Here is a 17,655-nt window from a genome sequence, read left to right on the forward strand (position 1 = left end):
ACACCTCAAGTGTTTTGTGGCATTCAACCACTGCTTCAACTGCTTCATGCCCTGCACACAGAGGGGAAATGACTTCTGCTGAGCTTGCCCCTGGCTAGCTGAGCCCTCGAGTGGAGATGGCTGCATGGAGATGGCTGCAGGGCTTATCTCTCCCTCCCTTGCTCTTGATTTCAACTTTCCCTTTGGCAACCATCTCTCTACTCCAAATTGACTTTGGTGCATCCTGAGCTGTACGCAGTTTCCTGGTCCCAGCAAAAAAAACCAAGGACATGTTAGGTACCTTAGAAGCTACACGTTGCTCTGTTGGGTCTGCACTGCTCCTGTTCCCTGCTAAAAGCATTTGAGGCAGTAAGGGTTGGTGCCAGGAAGTCTGAAATGGGTCAAGAAGTTGAGCACATCCATCTTTATCTCAAGTCTTCTGTTTTAAATCTGATTGTAAGAGCGAATGCTTAGGGAAAGGATTTCTAAATCAGATCATTTTTAACTAAAGGCTGGGCAGGAGACACTTTTATCCTGCAGCTCACTTCAGGGATGAAGTAACCCATTTGCTGTCCTTGGGTGTGACAAAGGTCGTTGCTTGCTTATCTGTCTCTCAGGACACCTGTGGGGTGGCAGAATGTTTCTGTGCCTTTTGGCCAAACAGACTGTCCAACCCATCATATACCTGTGCCTGGGAGTATGTTGGCAGAGCAGCTGCATGCTGAGAGCGCAGCTCTGAAGCCAGCAGCAAGACAAGTCTGAGAGGAGGCATCTCTTAAAAAATGTCTGTCCTCTCCCCAGACTCCATGAGCACAAGTTTCTGTCCTGTCCAAGTGCACTAAATGCACAAGCTGGCGATGATCCACATTGTGCTCCTGCAGGCTGTTGATGTGCTGACAGTCAGACCTGGCCTGCTGTCAGGGTGCTGTTTCATATTGTTATCTTTGCGTATCTGCTTCACAGTAAATTATAGTGGTGCCTCCATCTCCTTCCTGTTTAGCACTTCATAAATTAGAATTTAAAATCGCTCTGGGGACTCAGGTTAAAAATTTTAAATTCTTTGAGTGAGGTTTGGAGTCAAATCCTTATAGTTTAAAAGTGTCAGGCGTGTGACAGTGCTACATCGTTAGCAGTGATGCTGTGCTGGAGCTAATGTGCCCTGCAAAGATTTGGGGCTTTTTGGTGTGAGTGAGCTGACCCAGCCAAGCTGCTTTGTTGGCCACCAAGGACTGATAGTGTTGCATCATAGAGGAGACACAGGTCAGTGCCAATTTGGGAATCTCTGCACCATATAGACCTTTCCTTAGTGTACACCAACCTTAGTGTCAGCCTTTGAGACATTAGATGTGTGGGTAACACAGTATCCTCCTGAAGGCAGAGGAAGAGACACCTCCAGATATAGATGTACCTAGATGTCATGTACCTAGAGATGGACCTGATGAGATGAGTAGCTTTGACCAGTTTGAGATTCCAACTTTGAGATGCATAAAACTAGGACTTTTTCTTCCAAATTCCTGCTGTCTCTAGGTGCTGATATGTTGAGTGCAGCTGTATTAGTTCTTGAAAGCCTACTGTTACAGACAGTGAACTTTCTGGGCTCTGGGTGGTTACTTCAGCAGTTAAACTTAATAAAGTTTCTGTCTTTGTAACATTAGTAATTCCCTTTAAGTGGCTTAGAGTGGGAGAATATTCAGGCTTGGGGAATGAAAGGAAGAGAATTTGTTTATTGTTCTAAGGCACTGTAAACCCTGAATTTGACAGAAATATAAACTCATACAGTCCTTTTGCTGATTCATATTTTATTACTGGTTTTGATACAACGTATAATATAGACATGGCCCTAAAAGGCTTATTTCTGGTGGGACACATGCTGACTTGCAGCCACATACTCTCCTTCCAAAAATGAGTAACTCTCAGGGTATGTGTGGTTGTGGCTGAGCTATAACAGGTAAGCAAGAAGGAATTAGTGTGGTCACTATCCCTGCCACCCCTGGCAGCTCTGACAGAAAGTGCATTACCGAACAGCAATGCATGTCTCCAGAGAAGATATGGAGTTTTTAAGGGGGGAAGCTGTGCAAGTGACAAAGCCCAGTGCAGTGTGTTTGAAAATCCCTGGGAATGTTCTTCACCCCCACAATGAAAGAGTCCAGACTTGCATCAGGGAGCTCAGGTGATGGCTTATGCCAGTATGGGAGTAAGGTATGGGTGTTGATTTGGTGATCATGTCCTTTGGCAGTATGGTTAAAGCTGTGGATAATCTCCACATCCCCTAATTTGGCATCCTTTTAGGGGCCCATCTACTTTGTACCTGATGTACATTCTGGGGAGGAGCTGTTTGGTTTGCTGAGCAGTGCAGGTCAGTAGCACAGCTTTCTCTTCTGTCTACAGTACAGAGACTCATCTCCCAGTTCCTCAGCTGGAGATGAAGTTAAACAGTGTGACTGTCCTGTCCAGCAGCTATCCCTGTGCCCAGTGATAAACAGCTTTTCCTTCCATTGTACCCTTATATTTGCAGGTTTTAAAGGAGGAGTGACATTTGGAGCAGAAATACCCAAAGCAGAGTATTGCTTCAGGCTGAAAAAGCATCTCTTTTGTATCTGTGTATTGCAGCAGGGCAGAGTAATGCTCTCCCATCCACAGAACTGCAGCCTGGTGTGCTAAATAAACGTGGTTTGGAAAGTGGTCAGGATAGCTGTATATGCCTCTGCCTGTGTGTGGCCCGAGTTGCAAACTGCAGGGTTGGAGAGGGATGGGTTTATACTGCCTGGGATGGTCCTGCGTGTCTGGGGTGGGAGAGGGTGTTCCTGCAAGTGGGAAGGCAGGAAGCCAAGCGTGGGAAAAGGAGGGAAAAGGATGATTGTGCGAAGAGTAAGAGGGAAGGAAAGGGCAGTGACAATAGTTCAACTTAGCAAAGAGGCAGTGATTGAGGGTGTGAGGATTTGGCAAAGTATCTTCCTGAAAACCCTGAAGGTCCACAGGAAGAAGGTAATTTTGTGTTTAATTGAGTCCCGTGCCCTAATGGGAGGGAATCTGTTCTGCACAGGACTCTTGCATCAGTTTTCCCACTTCAGCCAGAAGGCCAGGGGTGGGGGTGAGGATTGGAATAAGGACAGAGCTCCACGTTTTTCTCTTCTGTGGCATTTTGCAGTGCAATACAGACATTTTTTACAAGATTAGGACTCAAAATAATTTTCCTCTTTCACTCTTCTCCCCACAAGAAACATGGATTTCCCTAAAGCCTGAAGTCAAAGGTCACTGCAGTGAAAAACATTTTTCCAGTGACTTCAGCCTTGCACCTTTCTGGGGTTATGGAAATTTTATCTCTTTTTTCCAGGAGTTGGTTTCACGTTGTCAGGATTGTTCCGTAAAGAAGAAGTACATTCAGTCTTGTATATATAGTTATGCAGTATAATCAAAGATCTACATGGATTGAATGTTTGTTGAATAGTGTTTGTGTTTTGAGTATAGGTCCATTTTTCAGTTGCTCTTCTATCATTTCGCAATTAAAATGCAAATATTTATGGTGTCCCTTCCAATCCAAACCATCCTACGATTCTGTGATCTGTCAGCATGTTATGCTGGCAGTTCTGAGTTGCTTTGCTGAGTGATGTTGTTGATTTCACCTCAAGTTTTATCCTTCAGTTGTGTGTGAAAAATATAGTTGCACAAGCTGGATAGAAATTAGGAGAGCTTTTTCACACTTAAAGTACTGTGCCCCTCAAGTCTGGCTTTGTGAATCCGAGGGTCTCTTGGTTTACATGAACTTTTGTTTCCCTCTACTCAAAATAAGAAGAAAAAAAATCCCACTATTCTATGGCAAAATCCCAGGAGAGTTTCCATTATTTGGACTAAGAATGTCCCAGAGCTTTGTCATTGTTCTGGAAAGGCCTGGAGGAGTTTTGCGCCTTTTCCCAGGCCCTTGCTTTGCTTTTCCAACACTGCATCTGGGGGTCATATGTAAGGTTACAAATCAAAGCCGGAAGATTTGCATGCTAATATAAACTACATGCAAGTGTTGCTGCAGAGCAGGAATCTTGGATGTTGGAAGCCAAAAGGAAGGTTGGGTTTAAGCAACAACACCTCTTTGCAGTTGTAAGGCAGACCGTGCAGGGAGCACCATGTCATCTGTGTAAGCAGGGCTATGTACCTACAGTGTGCAAAACTCTGCTCTGGGACCAGCCATGAAACGGGGGCAGCAATGCCATGGTGTGACTCTGTCTTCGTGCATGCACAAGCTGTGTGTGCTCCAGCACTGTACCTGAGCTCCGAGTTGGGAAAATGCATCAGTACAAGCCTGCTGGTACAATGTAGATGGGTCCTTGTTCTCAGAGCAGAAAGGTACTCAGGGAGATCTCTCCCACAGGCATAAATAACTCCGTGCAAAGGTGTGTGAGTGGATGTTAAGTGGAAAACTGCAGTTCCTGGATTGTATTTTCACTCTCTCTGTGTCTTGTCCATTTTGATGCATTTAACACAGTAGCAAACAAGTTCTCGTCAGTTCTCATTTGACCAAGCTATTCCTGTATCCCTGGCCCCAGGGCACTCACTGACAAAAATAACTTTGCCTGAAGTATGAGCAGAGCTCTACTCATCTTGTTTTGAACATCCCCCAAGTCAACTCCTCTTGTGCCAGAATCAGTTTGGCTGCTTCTCTCATAAGTGTGTCTGATTTGGCAGCATCCTTCTGATATTTTAGCAGTCCTGCTCTCGTGTGAGATTTGATCCAGCACCATGAAGGGAATGAAACTCTTCCTGTTTGCTTCTATGGGTCTAATGACTCTGTAATAAAAGTAAAAACCAGAAGCAGGTTGTACCCATTTGGACTGGGAGTGGATTTATTATACAAACATTGCCCTCATCTGAATGGTGCCAGCACTGACAACAGCAGAGGGATCTCCTATAGCTGGAGAGAGGAAGTGTGTTTATAAACTAAGGAGAGATTTTAAAGACCCTCACATCTGCCTCAATACTTTCCTATTAAAATTAATTTCAGTTGAAGCAGGATGAAGCCAGTTTTGAGTCAACATTTAAGATTTGTTCCTGTATAGAGAAGAAGGGCAGGAGGATTAAGTCATCTTCATATTTGAAAATAATTTTTAAAGGTGCTGTTTTCTCTTTGTGTTTGTCTTTTACCTTGCAACTGACGCAATGATGTAGGAGATGAGAAGTAACTGGCTTAGAGGGACCTCCACTTCACTTCCCCATCCAGCACTAGCATGGAGGATTTCTACATTAAGCTGTACTCTTCAAGGGTTATATGTTTCTTTTTGGAACAACTTCAGTTGCAAATCAATTTCTAAAACCTCTTTAATTTAATGAAATTCATACAACTGTTGTATTCAAAATTGGTCAGTGAAACTTGAAGGATTTGAAATTCAAGAGTCTATTTTGTCTGTTGATTGTTGCTTTTTCCAATTCTTTCTTTTTTTTGAATAGAGTTTATCTCCTTCCGCTAGGGCATTCTCATATTTTAGGGTCCTCATGAAACACCGACCATCTGCTGAGGAAAAGGACACAAGCACTGAATTAAAATAGTTTATAAGTCAGGTGGCATCCAGATTTAAGAGGCAGTTAGCTGAAAACTTTCTACCTCGAACTGCAGCTGGATTATTTTTGTTTGCTTGCCATAGACAGCCTCTTTCAGACCCGGGTAGGGTATTTGAGGAGGCCACAAGGGAGGCAGGTTTCACAGAGAGCCTGTATGTTCTTATTTCCATTTTACATTTGTCACTCTGTGATTCTAGTGCTCTGTAGGCTTAGATGTTGTGTTTTCTAATAATCTCTCAACTCTTACATGGCGTAGACTGGGTCTTGTTGTTATTCTGCTTCACAAATAATTCCATCACATATGGTAAGTAAATGCAGGTGGATTGAAACAGATTGGAAACAGAAATATGAGCCCACATTGTGCTTTGCACAGTTGCTCCCTCTCCCTCATGTACACATGTAAATGTAATGGGTGGATGTTGTCCACTTCCCTTGTCTGCTTCCCTTGCAGGGAAGCTGCTGTTCTGTTTCCTGAAGCTGGGAAGTGGTAACAGGGAAGTGGCCAGTTTTTACTAGTCATGTTTCTTATTCTAGTTCCATAGACTGTAGTTATTGGATATGTTGGAGTCAAGATAGTCTTGACAGGTCTTTGACATGACCCAGGATATCAGTTAAAAACAAACAAAGCCCTGCTAATGCAACACAGATACTCAAAGTCTGCAAGGATTAGACACATCATATTCTGCTCACACACCCCTAAGAATGAACTTAAATGAAGTAATCAAACAAGCCTGGCAAGAGGCTCGGGGCTGGTTTGTAACCAAGCTGCAGGGCTCCCAGCTGTTCCAGTTCTGCAGCTCTCTGGTCAAGTTATTGTCGCAAATTATGGGTGCAAATTCCACTTTTTACCTTTTTATGCCTCTCATGTTTATTTGCATGGCCATGCAAAGAAATGGAGCAGGGAGGTTTTTTTCCCTTTTGGCTTATAGTTCTGATTGTGTGGGACAACTTAACATTATTTTAGCAGGAAGATGCTGGGAAGGCCTGAAGTTAATGTTTAAAAACCCAGGTTGGCAAATGCCAAAAACCTGAGGAGTGAAGTTGAGACTAAATCAGAGGGCTTTAAAACTTCATCAGTGCATGAGAAAAATATGGGAGGCTAAGTGTTGTCTTACTTTGCCTGCATAAACACGATGAGCTGGATTCGTCATTCAGACACAGCCCTGTTGCGTGTCTGGTCTGTACCCCTGAAGCAAGGAAACCAGCAAAAACATCTAGCCAGGTGCCTCCATCTCAGATGAGTTCCTCTTCCTGTGTTCTCAGGGATGTCTGCTGACTGGCTTGAGGCACTTGTTTGCTATTCTCATTTGTTTTTAAGTACCAGGATTTGGCAAAGAGAAATGGATTTCATCTTGGTTCCTTTTCCATCAGCAGGAAGGTCTGTACCCATATAGGATACAGTAGTGGTGGGATTTTCTACACTAGAATGGACCCAGCTTGAGTCATGAGATTCAGAGCTAGAAATGAATTTATTTTTTATGTACTCAGAACAGATTTGGTGTGATATGTCTGAAAAGAGAAGCAACACTAATCTGGCATTAATCCTCTTGCATTGCAGTTTAGAGATGAAATAGGATCCACAAAAGAAAACAGTGAAGGAAGGAAAACTCTCCTATCCCCTCTCACCTCTTTTTTTTTTTCATCCCCTCTCTTGTATGTTTAATTAGATGTAAATTAGCTTGCAAATTATGATGGAAACTGGAATTACTGTGTCCTGGTTTAATTGCCTGTGTGGTGGCTGCTCAGAGATGAGAACTGGCAAATGCTGGGGCTGTCCAGTCTGTTCCCTCCCTGCACACTGTAACTCTGCTCTGCTTCCAAAACTTAGGTATGCGCAACATTTGTCCATGAGGCCCGTGGGTCATTCTGGCTTTTTCTCAGTTACATTTTCCCTGTTGGTAATGGAAACACGAGCTGGGTAGAGGGGTGTCCATGAAATCACATCTGCTGCATGAATAAGCCAGACGCCCGCACCTGTGTGCAGTCCACGTCAGCCCATGTGCTTGGGACTGCTCTAAGGCACCCTGCCACGCCAGCAGCCTCCCTGCAAGAAGCTTTCCTGTTTGAGGATCCTTGGGTGTCATGTTTCTTCTGAGTTTCATCTCTGTTTCTCAGCTCAGTCTTCGAAATCCTGGGGTGAGAAGAGCTCTGGGCTGGGTTTGAAAATAGCTGTTCCTTGGCTCTGCCCCGGCTGAGCTGTGGTACTTCAGAGACCATCCTGCTGAAAGGTGACATCATCGCATGGCACCAGTGATGGACTTACCATGGGCTTGAGGCTGAGGGTCTGACTTCACCTCTGTGGGAATTTCCCAGGTCTCAGAGTGCTTTTCATGGCCTTTTGGATGCTGGTGAGCTGGGCAAGAAGCCCATGCTGCACTCATTGAATTCAGAGTCAGATGTGATCCAGGCCAAGTGAAGGCACAGGTGATGTGTGCAGGAGACGTCTCATATTCTCCGTGCTTATTCCTGGGGGATTCCACTCTTCCTGTTGCCATGCTGTCCCTTGTATAGGGCAGGAATTTAGGACACTGGTGGCCCTCATCCTGAGAAAACCCTGGCTACTGGTGCCAGTGTCTTATGGGATGGAAGAAGGTACCTAAAATGAACCACACTGCATCAGAAAGGTGAACAGCTTTGCTGCTTTGGTCTTGTGAGCACCAAAATTGCAGTCTCTAGGCTGTTATCACTTCCAGTCTGGATGTGGGCCAGCACTGATTTGTGCTCATCAGCACATCTTTGATATTAAAGTGGTTGTGCAAACAGTAAGTCAGTGCAGTGGCTGTACTCCAGTAATTTAGGACACAAATGTATGTTGACTTTGCTGCAGTTTGAGTTGTTTTAATGTAAACTCCACCAGCTAAATGAACCAACTGAAATTGCTGCAAGCCTTGCAGGAGTTGGGCTGACTTTGCATGGAAGTGGACCAGGGAGCATTCACATGCTGAGCTGTACTGGTGGAAAGCTTCCAGCTCACAGGCGGTGATAGCATCTGAATACAGGGGAAGAGGTGCGTTTTTTCCAACTCAATCCTGATTCACTGGAGGACAAACATCCAACACTTAATAGGAGACTTTGAAGAAGCTGACGTTTTACAGGATAAAAGGGGATATCATGATGGTATCTGCATACAAATTGCACCACAGCGTTGTCTTTTGCATTCATAAAACTCTCTTAATAGCTGGTATTTACTGTAATTACTTATTAAAGGTTAACAGCACCCTCTCTTATGTTTGCAGGGATATTTCTGGTCTCTGCTCTTTAATCTTCTCTGCCAATAGCTCCTGTATTTGTGCATGTTCTTATCTTGGTCTCATCAGAGGGCTCGTTTCAGACATTTGTTTTCCACTCCTGCTCATCTGGCTGTAGAAAACAAAACGTTAGCACCTAAAAACCAATTGAAAAATCGGTCACATGAGAGTAACCTGAATTCGTTACCTCTGGGTTTTGTGCCAGATGTAACTGGATATTTTCCACTAAAAACAAGAAAGTCAATGATAAACTCATGCCCAATGATTGAGTGAATGCATTTTGTAGTAGGAAGGCATCTCTCCTCCTCACTTGGTATAGGGAGTAAAGGGAGAGCAATAACTTCAGTTTACAGTAAATTTTCTGCTTTGTGGTGGGTAAAATAGAAGTTTCCTAGAGCTAGAATTAAACAATAATTAGCAGCTGATAAAACCCTCCTGACACTCTGCACCTTCTTTCCTAAGGCATAAATATTAAGAGCTGCTTATCAAGCTCAGTTCCTGATTAATATTCTGCAGTCTGTACAGGCCCACTTCTTGTTTCTCTGAAGAAGGATTTATTTTAAAATATAACAGTAGACCAAAAAAAAGACTGGATTTTTGAAATTAAAGGTTGAACTTTCTTAGCGGCTGGAGCACCCAGTGATTGTTGCAGTGATTTGTTTGTAATTTTTTACTTCAGTTATCATTCAGTGTTAAGGACTCCATGTTAAAAGATTTTTAATGTGAAGCATTTGAATAGCATGTGTGTTTTGACTCCTTTAAGGTGATAAACATGGTAGATCTGCATAAAGCAGATCTTTTTACCTTTAGTAATTAATTATTGTAGTAATTTGTAATTTGCAGTCACAATTGTGACACAGTTTAGTTGTGTGCATGTATGAACTGTCAGAAACCACGGTACTCACATGGAGCAGCTTGCTCCAAGACATGTAAGGTACTTTGATTTTATCTTCTTTTATGAAAAAAAAAGTTGTGCCAAGGACCTGGGACTCTCCCATGGGCAGGACCAGCTGCGTGCTGGAGTGGTGGCTGGCGTGGCTCAGTTTTGGGGAGTTGTTGGATGCCACAGAAAGCCCTCCCTTGCCTCTGCAGGCAGTCTGCGAGAGCTCTGTTGGCTCTGCTGGGTGTTTGAGCGTGGGATGACTCTCCATATTTATCTGATATTTCCTGCTGCCTCCTTGTCCCATTGCATTTCCATGACCTTGGGCTCCCCGAGGACTGCTTTTCTCCTCCTCCCCTGGGATATTTTTGATTGCTTTCACAGCAACCCATTTTAAGATCTGAGAAAAAAAGTGATGAGGTAAGCTGATGTAATGTTTGCTGCTCATGAAAAGGTTATGGGTCTGCCCAAGGTAGCAGAAGTGAATAATTTCCAAACTCTGATCTCTAGGGGAGAGAAATGTGATATCTAAGGCTTTTGAAACCTCTAGACCTTACATTTATAATCTGGCATTTTACAGATCTTTTTCAACCAGTTATTCCCCATTATTTTAAGTGGTGGCTTTTGAGAAGCAATTTGATTTGCGCAAACAAGCAAAAAAAGATCAATAGCCATTTTAGATTTTGCACCTGCGTCCCACCAAGCAGATTTTGAGCCCATTGGTTTCTCACTTCACATAACACCAGGCTGCGATTAAAGGCTTTTCTTGCTTCTGCTATGATCTTTCCATGAAATAGAAATCAGTGCATCTGCATGCTGCCCAGTCCATCACTTGCTGAGCTTGAGGAGACCTTAGGCTCAAAAAGATTTAATTGCTGTCCTAAATGTGCAGCACAGTCCTGGCTTGACTGAAGTCAGTGGCAGCTTCATTCCCACAGAGCCTGAGTTTCAGATCTGGGGCTGTATCTGCACCATGCAGTGAGGTCCTGCTCCTACACCTGTTCCCTGCCACTTGCCCAGAATACCCCTTTACAACCAGCTCTGCCCCCTCTTGTGCCATGGGAGTGTTGTGTCGCTTACTGCACCACCAAACCGTGCTGGACTCTTGAAGCAGGATTAACTCCTGTCCAAATTAGATCTTGATCTAATCTAATCTAAGAAGATTTGCAGGCTGTTAAAAATTTCACAAAACTCACAGTTTTTGTGGTTTCTGAAAAGTAACATGGGGAAGCCTGAAGTGTCATGAAATTAAAAAAGCCTGGATGTCTGTGGCATATGTGTTTTGTTTCTAGTTTCTGGAGAAAAGATGCATAATTAAAGAAAAAATATAATCTTTATTTGCATGTACAATATGTTTCTCCTCCTGTCTCATCCCTTTTGTGAGAATTCGGGGCCAGAATTACAGTATCAGAAGTTGCTTTTGGATGCTATTCAGCTCCCATATGTCATGATCTGTTTTTAATCAAATGGGTTTTCCATCTGAAAGTAGATGTTGGATAGAGAATGGGTAGAAATATTTCTGTGTGAATAAGCTCAGACTGAAGCTACAAACCTTTTTTTTTTTTTTTCCACAACAAACACATGGAAAAATATTCTTCAGAGTAGTGTAGTCGGCCTGAAAATTGGCAACAGCAGCTTCCTTCCCAGGCTTTGACTCCTCTGCCTTGACTGTGTGGGTCAGATCTTTAAAGAGGACCTGAAATCTTCATGTTACACAGTCTTATCTGCCCTCCATGATGCAGGGCAGTGCCAGTGTCACCCTTGTGTGTATGGGCGTTGAGGGAGGGAGGTTGAGTGGTTTGGTTTTCCAGAATTGTGAGACACAGCTGAGGAGTAACCTGGGTTTGCTGAGAATCATCCTCTTACCCCTGGGTAGTCTTTCCTTTGCTAGCCTCGATGGTCTCTGCCCTGGTAGGAACAGCAGATATGTTTGATAGGATGATGAGAGAGGCCTCAGATCTCTGTGCTCAGCATGTCCAGTTCTTGAATGCCATGAAACTGGGCTGCAGTAGATGGGGAGCAGCCTTAAGGACTGAATGTGGTTAAACAAGCAGAGAGGAAAGTATGGCTGCAGGACCTCTGTGGTTTCTGGGATATCGGATGACACCTCTCTCCTACTAGGAAAGAATAAGAAAGGAAAAATTCCTCAGCAGTCCTTGGAAAAGCATTGTTAAGCCTGATATTCAACAACCCTCCAGGAGTTTTCATGCAATAACTTTTATCAGTAAAAGCACAGTAGCAATTACCAAGATGGGATAGTGCCCTGGGGAAGATGGAGAAGGGGATGATGTTTATCCATCCCCCATCACTGGAGACAGAGAGTTTCACTTGTGTGTCCATGGCGAAAGGGAGAGCTCCTACTGCAGTACTGGGGCTGAGGGAGGAGGGATGCTTTCCTGTTTCCTCTGGCAGATCATTATCTCACTCCATATGTGAAACATGGAAATTGCTTTAAAGGCCCAGGAGCTGGCCTGGCTGTGACTTTCATTATATTGATGTTGTGTAGTCACCCTCAGTGAGTGACCTCAGTGGTCACTCTTGGTACCTCCATCCTGTGTCTGCTGAAGCCTTGTGTATCTGTCATCAAGGCAGCAGGATCAGCATTGGCCTGAAGGCAAGTGTATGAGAGAGCAGAACCTAGCTCATTTTTTCTCTTTAAAATAAATGTTTTGGCAGTACTAGGGTTAAAAGGCAACATTTTTCTGGTGTGTGTATATATATATATATATATATATATGTATGTATATATACACACACATATATATACATATATTTTTTTCTGTTACATATATATTTTCTATTTTATATATGTATGTATGTGTGTGCAGATTTTTATCACAGCTTCTTGCAAAACAGTGTTTCTGTAAGATGATTGTTTTGTGGATGGACTGCGGTTGGACTAGAGAAATCCTGGGCTTATTCTGGGCTTCTCTTGACCTTTCCATCAATATAAGAAAACAGTGTCACTCTCACTGTCAAGCTTTACATCACCTTCAAATCAGTCTAGTGTGGGCCAGAGGTGCTGAGTTGTATGATGTGACTCAGCATGGGCTGTGTGCAGAGAGAGGGTTGAGTTCCTATCCCAGGTGTATGGGTGTGAGTAAGCAACTGTTGCATGGCTGTAATCCCCCAGTACCCCTGGAGCTGAGTTTGCTTTGAATTTCCTGTTGAACCAGAGCAACTTCTTGCTTGAGAAGGGCGACGGCCGCATCTCCATGTACAAAGATGACCTGGAGCATGGGATTGCAGATCAGCAGCCCACAATGGGCTGTTGCTTCAGGGACAGAATAGCTCTCCCAGTCATGTCTGCAACCAGCTGTGGGACCCTCCAAAGAGGATAGAAGGCAGGGTGTGTTACCACAGATCAGAAAATGTGCCATCCCTCAATTAAAGCTTGTATCCCAGGGAGAGCAAAATTGGTGGAAACTGGTAGTGGAGATGTGTGGGAGAGTGCTGCATACTGTCCTGAGACCTCTGCTAAAGGCTGCAGCAGGGAAATGGCTTTAATTTAGGCTAGTTCTGCACTCAGGGCTATATTCCTCATTATGGGCAGGAACAGCCAGTGAGATCTGGAATTACCCTATATTGACTTTTCAGCCTTTGGATATATGCTTTGTGGCCCATGCTCATTTGTGTTTTCTTTTCCCTGAACAGGTCTATATCATCAATGTAACATGGTCTGACCTGACTTCCCAGATCATCTACCGGAGATACAGCAAGTTCTTTGACCTGCAGGTAAGTCTGTCTTGTCTAACATAAAATATTATTTCTACTCATGCTCCTAGTCATGTTTCCAGCTGGATTAATAGTGCCTTTAAGTAAGGCTTTGTGCTTGGTTGGTCTGTTACATGTCATGATCTTGAAACTTTTCAGGCTCTGCCCTTGTAAGGTATAAGATAAGTGGGTGGTATGCTCACAGTGAGCAGCTTGCACTGTAAAGACATTTAAAGCTGACATTTTCATGAATGGTTCCTATTGAAGAGAGGATCTAATTTTAAATACTTTGGATGCACTTAGAACAGAGAGAGAGCTACATTCTGGGCCCCCAGAAACTACTTAGCTAAATAACTGAAAACAACAGAGCTTTTGCACACTCCCACAGCGGTTCAGTAATGGAGATGGCAGTGGAAACCTTCCAGATTCTCCTCCTAACCATCTAGCTGGCCAGCCAGTGTCCTGACTCCTGCTGTTTTGTACAGCTCCTTTGCTGTATTCTGTGCCTGTATATTTAGATTTCATTGAAAACTTTCTCACTGGATAGCTGCTGACCAAAGTCTGAAACCAAGAAACGGGAAAAGTCTCAGTTACAGAGTTTCAGTGTGGGCATCAGCTGCTTTGTTTCTTGTAGTGTTACTTTACTTCTGATAGTGTTCCTGGGCACTTGCACGGGTAAGGAGAGCTTTGGGGCTGATGTCCTGTTTAGCAATAATCAAGATCCATTGATACCTTTGTAGGCAGCAAAACTATAATTGCCGGAAGTGAAAATAAAAGCTGTGGTTTGACAAGGTCCTGAACTTTGGGGGAAAATGTTGGTTTTGGGGCTGGAGCTTGTGTTTGGAAATGGGCTGTGGTTAGAATATCAAGTGAGTCCTCACAGCCAGTGTTAAGGATGTACACAGCTGACTCTGCTGTGTCCTGGAAAATAACATTGAGTCTTTTTGCCATGATAAATTAGGAAAAGAAGGGTTCCTGATCTGAGGTATCTTGAAAAGCTCTAGTTTCATCATTGCTCCCCTTTATGTTTCCTTTCTGGTATTTGGAAACCTGAAGTCTCTAGCATGTTTTGTAAGCTAGATCAGTTGTGGCCTCCTGGCCTTTCTGGTGAAAAATGTGACCATTTCTACAGTCAGTCCTGATTTCTGTTTACTCTGTGGCTGGAAGACAAGAGAAGGATGTTCTTAAGCTTCCTTTTGTGCCCATCTTCACTTCTTATTGGGCTGAAGTGCCAGGCCTGCCAGTGCCTCTGCTGTGAAGAGTGTGTCAGCATCTTCTCTGTGTCTGATGTACCTGCTAAAAAGGCACAACTCCCTAGTCACAAACATTTGTTGTCAGCATGCGAATTGTGGCCAAAACTGTTTCTTTCTCTTCTTTTTCTTTTCGCCCCAGTTCTGTTTTCATGTATATGTTGTTCTGGGTCTCCTGGCCTTTCCTGGTAGGTTTGAAAAGTTCCCATCAAGCGTGGAGTTATCAATGGGGTTAGTGTGTTGGACAGGAAATGATGTCTCAATCAGGGAGTGAGTCCTGAAAGGTCCCATTGATAAGTGCAAGGGGGCCTAGCCAGTGGAAAACTCTTGCTTGCATAACGCTTCTCCCCCCACGAGAAAATACGACAAGAAAGTAACAAAATTCCCTTCTTTAACCCTTTTTCCTCCCAGGGATCTCTATCAGGGCCAACACTGCATGAGCAGTGACAGCCCTCTGCGACAGCCTCTTTAGCTCTTGCAGCATGAGGCGCTCAGTTACAGAAACTGAGATCTTCACTTAAGGTTTCCATGGCCTTGTTTCTGTGAGCATATCACTGTGTCGATCTGTGCCTCAGTTTCCCACCTCTAGGATGTAGACAAGTCCCTGTGTGCTCAGGCTGTCATAATGTGCTTTTGAACTCCCAGAAGTGATAGGTGATTCCCCCCCCACCCCCCTATTTCCTCCTGTTACTTTTTCTGGATTTTTGTTTATGTCTGAACATCTCTTAGGTGATGCAAAGGAAACTGCTTTGAGTCTTCAATACCAGCTTGTGTCTACAGCTCTAACAAAGCCTGCAAAGAGAGTTGGAAAAGGAAGTGAATGTTAAGGCCCTTGGGGTAACCCTTGCATTTTGGGAAATTTATGGCTTGATCTTCAGTGATTCTTGCTCAAATGCAAATTTACTGCAGGTCAGAGGATAACTTGTGCTTTCCAGGTTTTTGGAGGAACCTCGAACTTCACTGGTTGAACCTGGGTTTGGCAGCCTGATACCATAAGTGATAATGTGGCCGTAGCATAATCAATCTACTTTGACAATGTCCCCCATGTGGCCCTTCCAGCAGAAAATTAAGTAAATGCTTAGGGAGTAATGCTCAGCCAATTCACAGGCATCACTCATGTCCAAAACAGCTGGAATCCACAGGTCTCTGCCAACTCCACTTGCCCTGCTGTGTCAACGACAGAGGTGCACTTCAGGACTTCCAAAGTGTGCATGTGTCTCATTTGCTCTTGACTAGAACTGGAGGAATAAGGGCTGACCTGTAATGACTTAATCAGGGCTGAAATGCCTTGTGTTGACAGTGACACTGGATAGGACCCATGGGGAAACCCAGGGGGCTACCCAGGAGCAAGGGAGGAATACAGATAATTAATTTCACTACTTCATTTTCATGTTTCTTTAAAAAAGAGCCCACCCTTCCCCAAACGGCTGTGGGAAGTGGCTCAGTGGTTTTGAGAGCTCTAGCATTGCTTGATGCTGAGCTTTTTGAAATACTTCCTTGCAAATTCTCTTAGGCACTGCAGGCAGTAAGAGGCTGCTGTGTCCCAAAGATTCAAATCTCAGAAGTGTTTAGGTGTGCTATTTCAGCAGCACATATGCTCGAATTGGGAGTTAGGTTGTTTTTAAGATGATGAATAAGGCAGTGTGACTGGACATACCATGGGATATGTTTGCCCCACAAAGATGTGAGAAGTACAACAAAGAGAACCTAAAGCAACAAGCCAAGTGTCTCAGCCCTGTGCTGCTTCAGTGAGGCTGGATATCTATAAATACATGTTTTAAATTAAATCAGGGCATTCCTGCATCCTTTAATTGTGCAACCAAGTCACATCTGCTCCTGAGCATGGGTCAAATGATGGCAGCAGAATACACGTGCCAATGTTTCAATAACTAGGATTGAAAAGATTGAATTAGCTCTGCATCAATGAAAGCATCACTATAAATTGCTTGCCAAGTCCAGTTATCTGTTGTTTTTCACTCTGGGGAGACATTTGCACCTGAGCACCATGTGGGGTCAAAGCCACCTCCTAATGTGATATTTTAAATGCCACTTTCTTGCGCTTGCCTGCAAGAACGGAGGAGTGTGAGGAGAGCGATGTAAACATCGCCTGTTGGTAGTGCTGACCCCTGAGACAGGCTGGTGGCTCACTGAGGCACATTCCCTGGATGCTGTTTGAGGTCTCCCATCATTGCTGATGGATTTTCTGGTGATGGTTGCAGAATCCTGTCCTGAGGTGATAGTTCAGCAATGCTCCTGTTGTCCCTGAAGGAGCCAAGAAAGGACACTGTTTTATTGGGATAGCAGAGAAAACTCCTGGCATTTCCACCATGCAATAAAAGACATCTACAGATGTAAAGCCCATGTTGTTCTTGCTGTAAAGTGCTTTTGGAGGCTGTTAGCAGGATAGGGATTTACATTTGAGCGTGTGCATAAATAATTACCCAAAACAGAAGGTGGAAAAGTGCAGAGATGCAGCCAGCTCGCTCTGCCATGGCTGTGCTTGCCCATGAAAAGCAACCACAGAATTTGCAGGTGGCAAGTATGAAGGGTGGGTCTTTCCCCACTCCCCATATCACCCTCCCAATTGCTCAGTAGCACCTTGGGGTTTTATAGCTATTATGACCCCAGCTGGGTGGTGCCCCCCCACTAAGAAACCTTCTCCTCAGCAAAGGGAGCAGGAAAAATCGGACAGAGCTTCAGTTCCTCGTGTCGTAGCTTCAATCAACAGCAGCTCATCTGCTGCATTTTTTTCAGTGACTCCAAATGTTCTGGTGTGATTTCATGCCTCTGTTACTGAGTGCCTCCAGTCAGACTATGAACAGGACCAGCACCTCAGCAGAGGGACCAAACCCTACATTCCATAAGGATGGCTGGCTCTCTGTGTGCAGAGCTGGGGGAGGATCCTTTCTCACAATAGTGAAATACAGCTTTCTCCAAGGGAAAACAGGGGGGCTTATGCAGCATGCCATAGTCCCACATTGTGTTCCTGGTTGAGCAAGAGGCAAATGACATCCCTGCTGGAGCCTCAGCAGGAATG

The 17,655-nt window shown here is 44.1% G+C and overlaps 1 protein-coding gene across 3 annotated transcripts in view; it reads left to right on the top strand.

Moving 5' to 3' along the window:
- Positions 1–17,655, top strand: part of SH3PXD2A (SH3 and PX domains 2A) — a 260,591-nt gene that overhangs the window by 31,129 nt on the left and 211,807 nt on the right. For all 3 annotated transcript variants that reach the window (XM_032694529.1, XM_032694531.1, XM_032694530.1), the window contains exon 2: positions 13,309–13,389. In XM_032694529.1, coding sequence (XP_032550420.1) covers positions 13,309–13,389 — 81 coding nt within the window. The remainder of the gene's footprint in view (positions 1–13,308; positions 13,390–17,655) is intronic.

Source organism: Chiroxiphia lanceolata, chromosome 8, assembly GCF_009829145.1.
Source record: "Chiroxiphia lanceolata isolate bChiLan1 chromosome 8, bChiLan1.pri, whole genome shotgun sequence".
NCBI classification, from domain to species: Eukaryota; Metazoa; Chordata; class Aves; order Passeriformes; family Pipridae; genus Chiroxiphia; species Chiroxiphia lanceolata.